Raw genomic sequence first — 17,049 nt, 5'->3', positions numbered from 1 at the left:
TATATTACATAAATAACACCGCAGTATATGTGATGGATGTATGTGCATGCATGTGCATTTTGAGTATATGCAATATCCAATATGAATCTTTACGTAGTTTTTCCCATCCCAACCTCCTGGGTAAATACATGCTAAATCGTGCGTATTGATTTCACTAGACACTCAACAGTGAAGTGTGCACTCACAAGTAACTCAAGCATAGCTGACAATTGTCAATGCAAACTGCCTATTTTCTGTTATATATTAAAAATACGTCAATGATGAAACGTCCACATGTGACTCTAACTTACAAATGGTTTCATGAACGTCATGTACTTGGTAACATGTGCCAATGTGTGACTGTTTATCTTATTGCTGTTTTACTATAGGCCCATTAATGTACGATCATGCTATTACATTGTGTTTGGTTAAAAATGTCATCAGCATGACATGGAAAGCATTCGTTGTGGATGTTCTGTTTTGAAAACGTGGTATCGTCCATTTTCCGTTGAACAATTTAAAATGATTTCATTGAGCTTATATTTCCCTGTTTAGGTGAGTTTTTCCATTTCGTTGATTCTGATCTGTGAGTAAGAATGTATGAAGGGGTCACTTGACATGTGTGGCCGTCCCAATGATGGCCCCCATACACAGCCGCAGCTGGGTACAGCGTGGGAACAAGTCCCTGGGGGGGACTTAATGAATTGCTCACTCATTGTGCATGACCTTTGAACCTGGAAGGCACCGAGGGACATCATGAATTCGCTGAGAATCGTTTCTCGATTTCTGCAACTGATGCATGGCACCTCCGATTGGCACCTCCGATTGGCACCTCCGATTGGCACCTCCGATGGGCACCTCCGATTGGCACCTCCGATTGGCACCTCCGATTGGCACCTCCGATTGGCTAACTGCGCCAATTGGAGGTGCGGGGGTAGGACGACAAACTAAACACAAGAATGAATTCTAAACAAATGAGTTTTCAATCGAGACTGAAATGTGCATAGCTCCAGAGGCTTCCTCATATCGGATGGAAGAACGTTCCAGACGGCCACAGAAGCGCATCTGAAAGCGGGCGATGCGCTAACTTTTTTTTCGATGGCTAGCCACAAGCCGCTGATATTGGTACTCCTGTTTGTTCCTTTCGCATTACGTAATTTTTTTTAGATTAGCTACACGGAGTACAATGAAACGATACAGAAACAATCTGCATTCCTACTTTTTGCAAATGTAAAAATTGCTCGACGCACCTCGGTCCGCAGCAACTCCTAAATTCCACGGTGGCTAATATTCTAACATATGCACCACGCCGCACTTGCAAAGAAAGGTGCAAATTGCGTTAATTTGTGTGTGTACGTCATGAATGGCAAGTCTAATTAAATCTCTTTTAATCTCAAATATTATAACATTGTGCTCAGCTACTATGGTTCCAAAACTCATAATTTCCTGGGATCTGGCCTTGTATTCCAAGGCCGTAATTATAATTTATATTACATCCGCCCCATATTCAAATATGCTCAAAATGTCCCCCCTAATATATTGCTATAAAATAGATTTCTATTTATATGATTGTGGTTATGGTTGTACTTTATTAATACCTAATCTCTGCAATTACATACAATGAAACAAAAAAAGGAAAAAAAGAAAAAAACAGAGCAATGTAATACAATACACTATTAGACATTATTGTAAAAAATAAATAAAAAGTCCATCCTATGTGTTCGTGATTTTTTTACATTTTAGGCAAGAAATTCGTTTTCAAATTTTGATATTTTTTGGGGGGGGGGACCCCCAGACCCCCTGGAAGATTTTGTCCCCCCCCCAATGTTGACTCTATGGCGTACGGCCTTGTTGTACCCTGAAGTGTTCTTCATATTGCTCTGCCAAATATAGACCTCTTCCAATCATTCATATGTTTAAGTATTGAAGTGAATATCGTGCTGAAGTCGAACTTGTATTTATCTGTGTTGCTCTGTCTCTCTTTCTCCACGTTCCCATCAGGCCTCTTCCCGGCCATCCTGAACTTGGCCTCCAACGCCAAGATCCATGCCAATGCCACGTGTGGTGAGAACAGCGCCGAGATTTTTTGCAAGCTGGTGGAGCACGTGCCAGGCCGGCCCAACCGCAATTCCCAGTGTCGCGTCTGCAACTTAAACAGCCACATCCCTGACGGTGGGTCCACCAATTGCTCATCGTTAAACACACCAGTCGTGCAGGTATGTTGCGTGCATATATGGTGTGCGACGTCCTGTATCTCACGTATCCGCCGTGACCAATTCGCAGCTTACACCCGGTGGGGTAAAACTGTTATTTTCTATAGATGTTCACTTAGTTCTGCATGTCTTGTTTATACAGATTTACGACATACCGGATCCATTTAAATGTAATCTGCTATTGTTTAGTTGTTTTAGTTTATTGTAATCAACATCAGTTTGAAATGGGTAGCCAGGCGATGGTACTACAGAAAATAAGGCTTGAATATGTCTGTGGAGTTTGGAGTGTTACCCCTGGTATATGTGGGTTTTCTCTGGGTCTACTCCCACATGGCAAATAGAGTTTTAAGGTTATTTTGATTTGTTAGCCCGGCTATCTTACAAGGGAGTTCAGTGCCCCCCCCCCCCCCCCCTTGAGAGCAAGAGGCACCAGAAAAGTTCAGCACAGGCACAAGTAAGCTGTATAGTTTAATGATATAAACACACGCACGTAAAAAAGAGGTACCAGAAAAGTTCAGCTCTGCATCTTGGTCTCGTAGGGGAATACAGAGGGGGAGTGAAGGGAGGGAACTAAGCTGTAGATGGGCAGCAGGGGGGATTCCAGAAGCATCGAGCAGCAACGCCAAACCACCCAATACAGGACTCGAGAAAACAAATTTGTTTTGAGATGGATCTAGGCTTTACTGGGAATATACAAACAAAGATATGTAATTGCATGTTATTACCAGGGCAAAAAATTGCATACGTTATCATGCTCATGCGACCATAAATGATATTTCATCATAAATTGATCTCAGCCCATGGTGAATTTTATATATAAGTGCCGCTTGAAGTCATATACAGCATGACATGTAAAAAGGTAGATTGCCTTCCTCTTCTGTGAAAAGAACAAAGCAGAGCCAGAGAATGCCATGTCCATTGATGTCCCGAACTACACACGTAGTGTTTAACCCTTGCTGCATGGCGCACAGACAGGAACCGCCGCGCTGCATTGTGGTCACAGTTTGTTTCGCGTGTTTATCTGACCGCAGAGCGCCACCCCATTACAAACGCTAATGACGGCACCAACGGCTGGTGGCAGAGCCCGAGCATACAGAACGGCAGGAAGTTTCACTGGGTCACCATCACGCTCGACCTACAACAGGTGAGACATCGAGCATTATTGCCACACAGGTGTGGGTTTTTTTCGTTCTCTTCTTCCTCGCGATGTGATCTTCGGCTTGTGGCGCTTGTTGTTCGGCGTTGCGTCCGTTCACACGTGGAGCGAGACGCTGGGCGCTGTGCCGGACTTGCCGCGGCACTCCCCAAAACGCACTGGAGAAAGTTGTACGAGCATCAAGGGTACCTGCACCTGTCATTGGTCGCAGCCAGATTACAGTTTTCCGGGCAGTTAGAGGCAGCCAATGAGTGGTGTTGAACTTTTTCATCTGATGTTTAGAATCGGAGTAACAGCATTCAGTGAAACTACTGAGACATGTTACCAGATTGGCCATGCACGTGTTTCATGGATTGATTGATTGAATGTATTTGTTTACGTGGGTGAGAAATATTCAGCCTTAAGCTGGTTTACAAGAATGACTTGCGAAGGACTTTGCTTTGAAGCGCAGCGGAGTTGAGCCTGGTGTTGGTACTTGCATTGGCGACTGCCTGTGAACACCAAGTGTTGAAGGTTTGGGCTGTGAGAGGCGGCTCTGAAACGTCAGAAACAGAAATGGATTCTTGAAACTCTCTGCACGTATCCCCTTGCAATGATTGATTTTTTTTTATCCGGGCACGTGCCCAACACTCGTTAATGGAAATGGCCAAGCCTTTGCAAAGGGCAACTCACCTGCGCCAAGTAAATTATATGATTATTGTAAACAAATGGATAGATTACTTTTCTCATTTTCCCAGCCTATGTGTAGTATTGTGGTTACCTATTAAATTATTCAGCTCTCGTTTGTTTTACGTATTTGGCCAAGGTATTACTCACAACAGTCCTGGTCGCAATTCCACACGGGATGAGTGAAGGGGGACCATCTTAAGAGTGTTCTAGGCCATCAGGGACTGGAGTTTCATCTTTAGGTATTAATTGCAATGCTTTAGGTTTTGACCGAGTGAACCGTGTGGTTTCGGTCGTATATTTTAGAAGATTAATGCAGAGATTGACTTTTCTCCAATGTCACACTTAATGAGAGTCACGCGCATGCTTTAGCTACCATGAATCCATTAAAGTTCACTTTATTTTTTATCATTCACCTTCAGTTTTTTTTTCAATTTCCTCAGCAGTATGTGAGCAATAACTGCATACCAAGCTTCACTCTTCCTCCCTCCCCCACTACCATACAATCTCACTGATCAGGGAGTTATCCACCGGCGTAGCGAAGAACTACGGGCCAGTTTCGCATAGATGCAGGAATCGTGTGATATTTAGAGGCGATGATAGCACGCAGCATTCCTGCTGTTGTAGATAAAGAATTTCTAACATGGTGGAAACAAATCGGCCAGCAAGTTAGGAGCCACGGGGCTTCACGGATAGGCGGCTCACATTTTTTTTTCCTGATACACTTATTTACTCGGGAAGGTCTCGCTGAGTCACGTGACTTTTTGTTCAGGTGCATCTCGCCAAGCGTTGCAGCAGCTATTATTGCGAGCAAGTAATTTGAGGGTAATTGATCAAATTCACCAAAATGTGGATCACGATGCTGGCACACGTATTTTGTTCATGGTTAACTAGGAAGCCACACATTTTGGATGTTGCTGCACATCCATCTCTCTCCCAGTTAGCCAGCCAGCAAAAATGTACTCTGATATAAAGCCCTGTCTCTCTCCACCTGCATCTTGCCTTCGCTGTACTGTATATCACAATTTATCTCGATTTATAGTTTTTTCTTTGTATCTGGTACTCAATTCCTCTGACCCCCTCTCCTCTCTCCACTTCCCCCCCCCCCCCATATCTATGTCCGTTTCCACCTCTCACCTCTCACCCTCCATCATCCGCCCTTTCCCTTTCCCAGCGCAATCTCTCTTGCCTCCCCCTAATCCTCCCTCCCACTGATTATTAGTATCGCTTTCCCTGTGCTCTCCTCTTTCCATGTTGCTCTCTCTCTCTTTCCTCTCCATTGCAAGCCCTTTGTCTCCCCGTCCATCTCCTCCTCCTATCTTCCTCACTCCTCCATTTTCCCACCCACGGAGCTCCCTCCGTTGTTTTCATTTAGTATGGTAGTACGATCGTTTGAGAGTGATAGGTGACAGCATAATAGAGCGTGCGGCACATTTGTGTGGGATACGCATCCGGGGTGAAGCACGACACACACGAACCCGGCTCGACGCTACGGGATGCGGGTGACATCATCGCGCACGCAACATTTTGAAGCGCGGCACCCAGCCAGACAGGAATCCACCCAGGTCATCCAGCCTGAAAACCTCCTTCTCCCTTCTCTCTTCTGGATTCGATCCGCGCGAACCCTTGGCACGAGCGCGCTAGCGAGCTCGGCCACGTGACGTCCGCTACGGACCAATTCCAGTCGGGTCCCTGATTCCCGGCACTATCGCCGGCGGGTTGGTGACCGAGCGCCCATCGTTAATCCCCGGGGCTGATTGCAGCAGACGCAGCCTCCAGCCCTCGTGATGGAGCTGTCGACGCTCGTTAGCGTGACGGCCACATGCGCACGCGGCCATGCGCCCAGGCTCGGGCCGACGGGCAACGTGGGAGTCGTCCGATGAGCGTCTCGCGACGGGGACTGTTCCTCACACACGCTCTTTGTTTGTCTCCGCTTTAGTTTTTTTTTAATAATCAAGGAATTTAACATAGTAAAGGTTGAAATAGTGTGTTGCTTTATAATCTCTCCAGGCCTTTGCGGAGATATACCTTGCATATTACTGCATTGTCCATGTATTCTTTGGTTAATGAAGTAGTTGATTGAAGGAGATTGAGCAATATTTTTTTTTGTTCCAATTCCAGGGATACGTTAATCTTTTTCGATTGTCTATTTGGCAAACTGTTATTATTTCGTATTGGTTTACAATCAAAGAGGATGCTGCCACAGCAGTGCAACGGGTTGCGCACTGGACTTGCAATCCAGAGCGTCGCCGGTTCGATTCGACCTCCCGGCGCGGCTGTTTAAACAATGGGCGACTTTAGTAAAGCCTCTGTCCGACTCGGCATTATAAATGGGTGCATCACAGTTAATCGATCGGCAGGTCGTATGCAGTGGGGTCAAGTGTGCGCGCGCCCACCTCTTCCAAGACGTTTGACCGGCTTGGAAAAGTAGACCAACATTCCTTCGAGAGCTCCTAGGGGAAGTCCTTCTGCCAGCAAGTAATTGCCGGGCTGTACCTTTACCTTTTAAAATAAAGCACTGTTCTTCACGCATTTTAAGAGGGGGGGGGGCACTTTCGCCAATAAGACATGTGTGAGCCCCCCCCACACATTTGAAACAATTTGGTTTGACAGCGCGTCGATGAGGGGTGGTGGTGTTTTCACACTTTGTGTATTGTGGGGGGGGCGCCAGTGGCCAGCGGGCCTTGCGATGAAGGAACACTGCAAGGAAAGGCTTAGCTAGGTACGCTAGTTCCGAGTGTGATAGAAAAACTAAAATATTCAGTAATTTGTGAAACAAGAGTCGGTTGGCACTGCAGGAAAACCAAAATGTTGTGCTCTGTTTTTCCCATGATAAACGAGGAACGGTGACCACACACACACACGCACCCCACACACACACATGCGCACATCACACACGCACACCACACACACCCCCACACACACGCACCCCACACACACACATGCGCAACACACACACCACACACACCACACACACATGCACACCACACACACACACGCACCCCACACACACACACGCACCCCACACACACGCACACCACACACACGCACACCACACACGCACCACACACACACATGCGCACACCACACACACGCACACCACACACACGCACACCACACACACACGCACACCACACACACACATGCGCACACCACACACACGTACACCACACACACACGCACCACACACACACGCACACCACACACGTACACCACACGCACACCACACACACACGCACACCACACACGCACCCCACACACACGCACACCACACACACACCACACACACCACACACGCACAGCACACACACACATGCGCACACCACACCTGTGAACGGCTGGAAAGGAAACATATCAAAGACCTTGAGGCCCCCCCGCCCCACATTGACTTTAAACGGGTTAGCAAAACGATGTAGTTTTTGAGAGCATTAAAAAAACATCAAACCTTCATTGTGTAACCGTGTGACCTGATGCTGCACTTGACTGAAGGGAAATTTAGGCTGTCATGATGGTAGGGGCTGAGTGCACAGCCCTTTGTTCCATAGTGTGATTGTGACAGTGGTTCCTAAACATAGTTTTTTTTTAAAAGCTTTTTGGTACTTATAGCATGAGAATGTCTTCGTTAAACATTGGGGCTTTGTTGTTAGTGATTGTAGATCGTGTGGCACCTTCACTATCAGCAGCAACAACAGCAGCAGCAACGCGGTATCTTTGTTGCAAAGAAATTAAATCAAAACTTGGAAATATTAAATAATACTGGACTCATTATTGTGATTCCGCCCCCCCCCCCTGACTAGAGATACATTTTTTCATGAGCATTCGCATTTCATCGATTTAAAATTAATGTTACATTTTAATGGCAGGACTATTACCTGAAATATCAGCGGTTGACTCTTAAGGGCAGTGTTATTGATGAATGAGTTGATTTTATTGTCAATTATAATTTTAATGTGCGTGTATCACGGCCAACACAGTATCACACTTTACACTTTTTTTCATTTTAAACATCATATTTTATATCCTAGAACAGGAACGAAAAGGTGGACGGAGTGATCTAATCCAAGGCCGTAATGACAACATATATTTGGGGACACATCCCCCCAAATATATATTATTTTTTTTTAGTATATTTTTTAAATATGCTCAAAATGCCCCCCCTCCCCAATATATTGCTATAAAATAGATTTCCGTTTATATGATTGTGGTTATGGTTGTACTTTATTAATCCCTAATCTCTGCAATTACACACAATGAAACAAGAAAAGGTAAAAAAAGAAAAAAACCAGAGCAATGTAATACAATACACTATTAGACATTATTATAAAAAAGAAATAAAAAGTCCGTCCTATGTGTTAGTGAATTTTTAAAATATTTTAGGCAGGAAATTGCAGGAAATTCGTTTAAAAATGTTTTTTTTTCTGGGGCTGAAGATTTGGTCCCCCCCCCCCCAATGTTGACTCCATAGCTACGGCCTTGATCTAACCGCAGAAAACAACACGAACGTCGCACGCGGCGTCCGATTCCCCGTTCTTTAGCGCCGCAAAGCCTCGCGCCAATCGCGCGCCCGGCGAGGACGAGAACAGACGCCGCCGGTGTCGCCACTGCGCAGAGTTTCGGCCAATCGAGTCGCTGCAGCACGGTGCACCCTGGGAAGCTCGCGCACCTCGACCGCCTGCAATCCGTCTTCTTGACGGTGCTTTTTAATTTGCCGTCCGCCCTCTCCAGTCTCCCCCCCCCCAAAAAAAATAAAGGGAGATGAAAAAAAGGCGAAAGGGCTTGGCGCGCTCTGTGTATTGCACCCGCGTGGTTCATCATGAAATGTGTGCAATGGTGCGGGGAGCCAGTTGCAAGTGGGCTGAAGACGGAAGCTTGTGTTGCCTCCGAAACGTCGTGATTTTTATTTTATTTATTTATATTTATTTTTTATTTTACTTTTATAAATTTTTATTTTTTACCTACGTGACTTTACCGAAAAAACCTAAGAATATGAATCCTTGCAGTCACGAAAGCTTCAAATCTAGAAGAAGGGATTGAATATATTTATTTTTATATGAGCTGCTCGGCAAAAACAAAAGGGTGACTGTTTATATTTTTCCTATACAATGTGGTGTGTATGCGTGGAAATCGCCGTAGAGCAGTTGCGTATTTCCTTCAGAGGTAACTCTCTTCGTATCACAGTTCCTGGTACACTTAAATAGCTACTCTTGTGCTGGCAGCAATTTAAATTTGTATTGATTATAATGGCTGTGGCTGGTCATCTTTTATTTTATCATCAGCCAGCACAGAGGAAACAATGTTGCATCACTGCTGTCCTTCCAATTTTGCATTGAGCACCATTTTCCAGCCAGCACTTGTGGGTGTGAGCCGTCCACTCTCCGTGCATCGCAGCGGCTGTCGACTGAGACCGGGGATGCATTGTGATGATCCTGCATCCTTACGACACGGCAATAAAAGGCCACTTATATTTCCCCCACATAACCCCCCCCTCCTCCTCCTGGAGTCCATTACCGCATTTCCAATCTCAGTGTCTATCGTAAAGCCTCTCCCACACAACGCACGTCTCCACCCAGACATCGATGCCTCTTCTCATCCCCCTCCAAGTCAACTCGCCCCGCATTGACGCCCACCCCCTCGCCTCCATTCCCATCCCACGGACAGGCTCCCCCCCTCCCCCCTCCGCCATTATAAAATCACCACCTATCCGGGCACAGCAGCTGCGATGGTGCTGCGAAACGAGTGAGATGGCAGATCGGTGGGCGTAATGAAGCGTGAAATGGAGTTAATTTGTGCTTGCTGAGCAGCAGCGGCGCGGAGGGTGATGCGACGTGCACGTGGTCCCATCGGCAAAGTGGTGGCAGCGGATGTTGACGAGGGCACAACAAGAAGGGGCGAGTGTGGGATGCGCATTCGATGGGTGGATATTATTTTAAAAAGAAAAGCCGGAAAAAAATAGCAAAAAAAAATTCGATTTAAAGCTTTCGTGACTGCAGGGATTCATCTTCTTTGTTCTTTCGGTAAAGTCACGTAGAAGGGAAAATAATAAAATACATTTTTTTTTCAATATTTAAATTACTTTATTATTTGCCCTTCTACGTGACTTTACCGAAAGAACCAAGAAGATGAACAACAAAAATGTGAATGTCTCTCGCAAAAGATTTAAATATCGGCGAAGGGTTCATCACGCTCGCCTCCTTAGGCAGTGTGACTATGCTTCGGCTTTTAAATTCATGCGCGCAGGTCCGCGCGGGGGATTTTATTTGCTGAAAGGGGGAGGACAAGCAAAACACCCAAATTAGGTATTAAAAATAGAAAGTGAATGGTCCTCAGGCCCTCAGCGGATGGGTGCACATAATTGAATCACTCACCCATGAAATGAAGCAATAGAGCTTCAGGAGCAGGCTGTCACCATTGCTGATGTCTCCCACCACCGCCCCCCCCAATGATTCCATTGTGCGTGTGTGTGTGTTTATGGCCCCAGCTAATGCCATTGGAAAGTCCGTATGGCAAACTTGTCCCGTGCCTTCCCATAGGTCGACTCGGCCTTAAATGAGTGCATGATGCAGTGTACGATCATCATAATAATGAGCAATAATGCAATTTGTAAAGCGCACAATTTTCGTGAATGAACAATTCTGGGGGTGCTGGTTAAACCATCGTTTTGTGCCCTGTACTGGCCTCAATAAGTCCTTGTGAACGACGACTTGCCACTGAAATCTATATATAAAACTGTATGGGGATCTTTGGTTTTGTGTATGTGCACATTGTGATTCGTGAATTAACCATATTTGATTTGGGTGGTTTCCATGTTTAAATCTTTATACACGAGTCTTGCACTTGTGTGTATCCACATTACATGTGTGCGTGAGTGGCCATCCAATGCATTGGTAGTCCCAATAGTCCAAGTGGTAGTCTTGGTAGTACCAGTGGTAGTTCCCAGTTCTGCGAGTAGTAGTCCGGTGGTCCTACTCAACGAGCAGTCCGCTGATCTTTTAATCCAACTAAAAAATCATGAGTATCACCCCAGCTCTGGTGTATATACAGAATACGATCACAATCTTTATTGAAACTGGAGGAATCCGATGGGTTATGAAGCTGTTTTCCACAGATGTCCTGTATATACGCGTGCATACATACTTCTCCATATGCCTCAAAATGGCACTGCAGTTAATGGTGGAGGAACTGTGACCGTCGTTGCCCTCCTATTCACGTCTCAGATCGTTCTATGGCGTGCAAGACCTGCCTCCGTTCGAGCATTGGTTTGCATTGTACATACAGTGGATGTTTCAAAAAATGTGTGGCAGTAGTTATTGTGGCAGTAGCAGGCGCCATGGTGGCGAGGTGTTAACTACCTCGCCTGGTATACAGGAGATTGTGTGTTCGATCCCGTCCCTGATGCCTGTGTATTTGGAGTTTGTGTCCGGTTTTTCCCTCCACATTTATAATCAACATACGTTTAGAGTATATCCACGTGATACGCCACTTCATTGGGCTATTATTTGTGGCCAGCTCGCTTCTGAAAAAGAGCTAAAAACAAGTTTCGCGTGGGCCTTACCTGGTCAAATAAAACTAGCTTAGTTTTTGTTAAGTATGCATGGCTAGGAGATGGGGAAAAATGAAATTAAAATTTATAAACAATAAAAACAATAAAATCACGACGTTTCGGAGCCAACACAAGCTTCCGTCTTCAGTTGAAATTGTCACAGCAAAAAAATCTGTATCAAGATACTGTGACAGTTTCACCTGAAGACGGAAGCTTGTGTCGTGATTTTATTTTTTATTAATTTTAATTTCATTTTTTACCTACGTGACTTCACCGAAAGAACTAAGAGTATGAATCCTTGCAGTCGCGAAAGCTTCAAATCTAGAATTAGGAGATGGGAACTTTGAGTGTGGCGTCACGCTCTGGAATGTGTGGGGGTTTTCTCTGGCCACTCCCGTTTCCTCCCACATGGAATTGGCCAAACATCCCAATGCAGGATCCTCCTGAAAACAGAGTCTTCAGACTTTGTCAGTCTGTCCGATGTCTGTAATTGGCATTGTACACATTGCTCCAAATCAAAAAGGCTCTGCGAAATTTACGCCTACAGCTTGAAATCTCCACGCGCGTGAATCATTTCGGCACCTTTTTTGACGTTTGTGTGTCACGTCTATCGTTTGCATCGGTGGCTTCAGCCCTCGCTTTCACCCCCCCCCCACCCCCCCTTGGCGATTTTAGTTTGTTGGCTATCGGTGTTGAAGCTTGAGACGACACATGGAGCTTTCGCTCGGCTCTGCTCCACCCAGTGGCGCTCTTCCTCGGCCACGAACGAGGAGGGGGAGGAGGGGGGGCAATGCCTCGAGGCGATGCATTTCGCGAGCGGTCGGCAAACATCACTCCCCACGGGGCTCTTGCGATTGTCGTGCTGCGATTAGCTCGTTTATGGGCGATGCAATAAAACAAACCACACAACGCAAGTGTCGGTATCCCCATGCCAGCTCGCGGTGGTAAAATGGAAATGGGCCGAAGTGAAATATCAGATCGGAGTGAAGCTTCCGGGGAATTTCCAATTGTTCTCCTTTGTTTGGGCGTGCGAAGCAAACAATGGGTCGGCTGAGCTGTTGTGAGGCTCATCGGGATCGTGAACACGCGTTTAGTTTTAGAAGAGGGGGAGGGGGAAGGGCGGGGTGTCTTCCGAAAAACATGTGTTCCTGTAAGAAAACAATATAAGCAAGTTGCCTTGCCAGCACGAATATTTGCTTGCCCCATCCATCTACTTGGCAAAGAGATGATGAACTCTTCTTGGTTCTTTCGGTAAAGTCACGTAGAATGGAAATAATAAAATAATAAAAATAAAACATGATAAAATAATTCTCACGACGTTTCGGCCACAACGCAAGCAGCCGTCCTCAAGTGAAGAACAGGTCTGTCGAGAAGTCATGTTCTTCACCTGAGGACGGCTGTGGCCGAAACGTCGTGAGAATGATTTTATTATGTTTTATTTTTATTATTTTATTAATTCCATTCTACGTGACTTTACCGAAAGAACCAAGAAGATGAATCCCTGCAGTCACGAAAGCTTTAAATCGAAAGATGATGAACTGTTTGAGAGGATTAGGCTGAGCAGATATCGCAAAACGGTGTTTTCAAACCGCCGTGGGAGCTGTGGGGAAGACTGGCGGATCACAGAGGGCCACCCTGGACGGACGATGTGTTTTTGTTTCGCGCCGCCCCTTTAGAAATGCGCTCGTGAAATTCTTGCCGCACAAAAGCGTGGACTGAGTGGACTGATGGTTTTGTAGCTGTGTGCTTTGTATCCCTTCTTCTTCTTATCCGCGGAACACACGTTTGCCTCGAAAGCTTGTTTTTTCTTCCGTGGCTCTGTTAAGGAAATTAATTATTCCGGTCGATAGTGCTTTGTGGTCACTCAACCATGCTTTGCACTCTAAGTTGACCCTCACCCTAACCAGGTTTGAACGTAATCAAAACTTTGGAGACCCAAACCACCACGGCTACCCCTTTTATTTGTCATCAAAAGGTCATCGTATTCATTTTAGAAGCGATCAACGTGAACGGAATTTGTGTCCCTTGGGTGTGACCAGCGGGAACAACTGATGGACCTGCTAATTAACGGAAGTTGTGAGCTTCAAAGGGAGTCGCTGGCCATTCTCTCGTGATACGAGGATTTCGAGGGTGGGATTGATTAATGGGTGGGAAATAGCAACAGAGAGGGTATTTTAAGATGGGTATACGGGGGGAGGGGGGGGTTGTTGTTTGAGACAGGTACATCCACACGGGTATTGTGCCATCGACAGACCCCACCTAACTCATCCCCACCAGCATATTCCTTCCTCAGAGGACCAGTCGAAACCAGTCCGAACACAGGGATGTGATTTGTTGTGAGGTCGTTAAGTTTGATGGGAGAGATATACTTGCTTTCTTGTTCCTTTTGAATCGCGACTCTCTGCCCCCCCGCCCCTCCATTATCTGCAGCCCCTCCCTGTGCCCTCCAGGTTTCCTGTGGGAGCTTGTTTGCTTGGTAAATAAGGGCCTGGACAAACACAGCGAGAGCCACTCTGGGGACTTATCCCATTAGCCCTCCAGAAATGCCGAGGACTTCCCGGATACATTTTCACATCCGATTGAGCAGGAAGTCTTTCCGGTTTTTTTTGGGGGGGGGTCTTCCTTTTCGGCCGCGACTGGATTAGGAGGGATTGTATCTCGCAATGGGGGATGTTGCAACTGTGAGTGACACCTTCTAAATTAGTTTTTTCTTTCTGGAAGATTTGCTGGTTTATCCAGGATGTTTCTGTATCAAGTGGGTGATACAGTAATTTTGCTGTGACGGTGCCACCTGAAGACGGAAGCTAGTGTTGCCTCCGAAACGTCGTGATTTAATTTATTTTTAATAATTTTTTTATCTACGTGACTTTACCGAAAAAACCAAAGAGTATGGACCCTTGCAGCCACGAAAACTTCAAATCTAGAATAAATGAGTGAAAGCCATGTAATGAGAATATGAAGAGGAAAAAGTAATGGCGGCGGTTAGTTTTTAAATTCCCACATTATTTGAAATGTATGAATACTTCCCTCTTATCTCCATGATGCATTTGACACTTTTTAGTACAGCATCTTGAGATGCAGTTGCAATTTAGATGCACTCTACATCCACATTGTATTGTACGCAATTTTCATAAAATACTGCAACCTCTTTATAATGTTGGCACATGGTCATAACATCACGATCAACGTTCATTAACGACAAGGTGTAAGGAACGTTTGCTATTGGTGTTGTGTGCGACCAAGAAATATAACCTGGGTCACCAGCATCATTACGCAGCGCATGTCACATACGCCCTGGTTTATCCAGGATGTGTCTGTTGCGCGTCGTCGCTTTAAGATGTTCTCTGTTCATATTTTGTTTGTTGCGGTTGCACCCGACTCAAGAGCCGCATGGCTCACAGGGCTTCACCAAATAAATGAGACTTGAAAACTTGAAACAAAACAACCACAACCGGCATACTCCACCAAGTACAGTGATGTCACCGCACGGGACATGGGGTGCCACAGCGGCGAGATGTCAACTCCCTCGCCTGGTATGCAGGAGGTTGTGGGTTCGATCCTGACCCTGACGCCTACTGATTACTTGGAGTTTGCGTGTCCTACCCAGAGTGGCGTGGATTTTTCTCTGGGTGGGTCCTCCGGTTTTTCCCTCCACGTAAAAAAAAATGCGCGTTCAGAGTATTTGGCTACAATACATTTCCACGTGAGATGCCATTTCGTTGAACTATCATTTGTGGCCAGGTTGCTTATATAGCTCTGTGTGCCTTAAATGGTAAAATAAAAATACATAGTTTAGTAGATTAGTTTCACTTGTGCCAATCTAGGTGCACATTTAGGCCACGTGAATTGCTCAAGGCTTGCTGGCAAGAGTTCACGGGGCAGAGACTCAGGTGTTTTAGAATAACTCACAGAGATGACTGTCAGAATCACCACCTGTCCGTCCTTCTTGCTATGCCAACTTACTAATTGTTGTGGGCATCATATGGTCGAGGGGGGCTGCTGCCCATTGCCAAGTATATATTGGATATTTGTGAAAAAGAGCTTTGTAGCTTATCGGATTCCTCCAGTATAAATACAGATTCTGATTCTGTTTCGGTAGCTTCTTCCACGACCATCCTCCAGAGGCTGATCTTGGCACTGCACGCAAATAGACATGCCCCCACTGATCACTCTCACTCACACAGGCTCACACTAATAAAAAAGGTACATTTAGTGTTCACACTAATCATAGTGCACGTAGGCACTGTTTTCACAGATACGTATAGTCTGGTAGTAGGGGTCGATGTTGCTATTTGGTGTAACCAAATGAAGTAAATTGCGATTCATTTTTCAAATTTTACAAATGCAGACTGGCAAACATTGCCAAATGTGTCCTATTCTTTGAAACATATCATCACGGAACCTTTAACGTCTGCCGTGCAGCAGGTCGCGCGTATTTTACGGGCTTATACACCCGCAGTATTAACCGGAGTGGCCGCCGGTCTCGAACCGCCAAACCACTGCAACCAACGGCCAAAAAGCGCCACCGCCCGGCCGCGTCGCTGCCCGCTCCTCACCGCGACAGTGGCCGTGCCCAGGTGTTCCAGGTGGCGTACGTGATCGTGAAGGCGGCCAACTCCCCGCGGCCCGGGAACTGGATCCTGGAGCGCTCTCTGGACGGCGCCACTTACCGTCCATGGCAGTACTACTCCGTGAGCGACAGCGAGTGCCTGACCCGCTACGGCATCACGCCCACCGTCGGCAACCCCGTGTACCGGCGGGACGACGAGGTCATCTGCACGTCCTACTACTCCAGACTGGTGCCCCTTGAGAATGGCGAGGTGAGGTGCGCCCCACTGACCCCCACTGAACCCCACCGACCCCCACCGACTCCACCGTCTCCCACCGACCCCCACCGACCCCCACCGACCGCACTGACCCTCACTGACCCCCTCGACCCCACCGACCCCCACGACCCCCACTGACCCCCTCGACCCCACCGACCCCCACCGACCCCCACTGACCCCACCGAACCCCACCGACCCCACCGACCCCCACCGACCCCCACTGACCCCCTCGACCCCACTGACCCCACCGACCCCACCGACCCCCACCGACCCCCACCGACCCCCTCGACCCCACTGACCCCACCGAACCCCACCGACCCCCTCAACCCCACTGACCCCACCGAACCCCACCGACCCCACCGACCCCCACCGACCCCCTCGACCCCACTGACCCCACCGAACCCCCTCGACCCCACTGACCCCATCGACCCCACCGACCCCCTCGACCCCACTGACCCCACCGAACCCCACCGACCCCACCGACCCCCACCGACCCCCTCGACCCCACTGACCCCACCGACCCCACCGACCCCACTGACCCCATCGACCCCACCGACCGAGCGGTTGGTCGTTGATTCGGCGCTTGGAAGCTGTGCCCGGTTTGAACATTGTTGGTACTTGGTAAAGGCCATCATGCTTTTCTGTTGCTATTCTTTGTAGTGCTATTAT

General features: G+C 47.0%; 1 protein-coding gene across 2 annotated transcripts in view; it reads left to right on the top strand.

Annotated features, from left to right (window-relative positions):
• The window catches only part of LOC144717871 (laminin subunit alpha-1-like), a 141,344-nt gene that overhangs the window by 34,012 nt on the left and 90,283 nt on the right, over positions 1–17,049 (top strand). For both annotated transcript variants that reach the window (XM_078593612.1, XM_078593611.1), the window contains exons 2-4: positions 1,981–2,151; positions 3,224–3,336; positions 16,132–16,374. In XM_078593612.1, the coding sequence (XP_078449738.1) occupies positions 1,981–2,151; positions 3,224–3,336; positions 16,132–16,374 (527 nt within the window). The remainder of the gene's footprint in view (positions 1–1,980; positions 2,152–3,223; positions 3,337–16,131; positions 16,375–17,049) is intronic.

Source organism: Lampetra planeri, chromosome 4 (genome assembly GCF_965212315.1).
Source record: "Lampetra planeri chromosome 4, kcLamPlan1.2.h2, whole genome shotgun sequence".
Lineage (NCBI taxonomy): Eukaryota > Metazoa > Chordata > Hyperoartia > Petromyzontiformes > Petromyzontidae > Lampetra > Lampetra planeri.
Note: the sequence above shows the minus strand (reverse complement) of the source record. Positions and strands in the feature narration are given on the sequence as shown.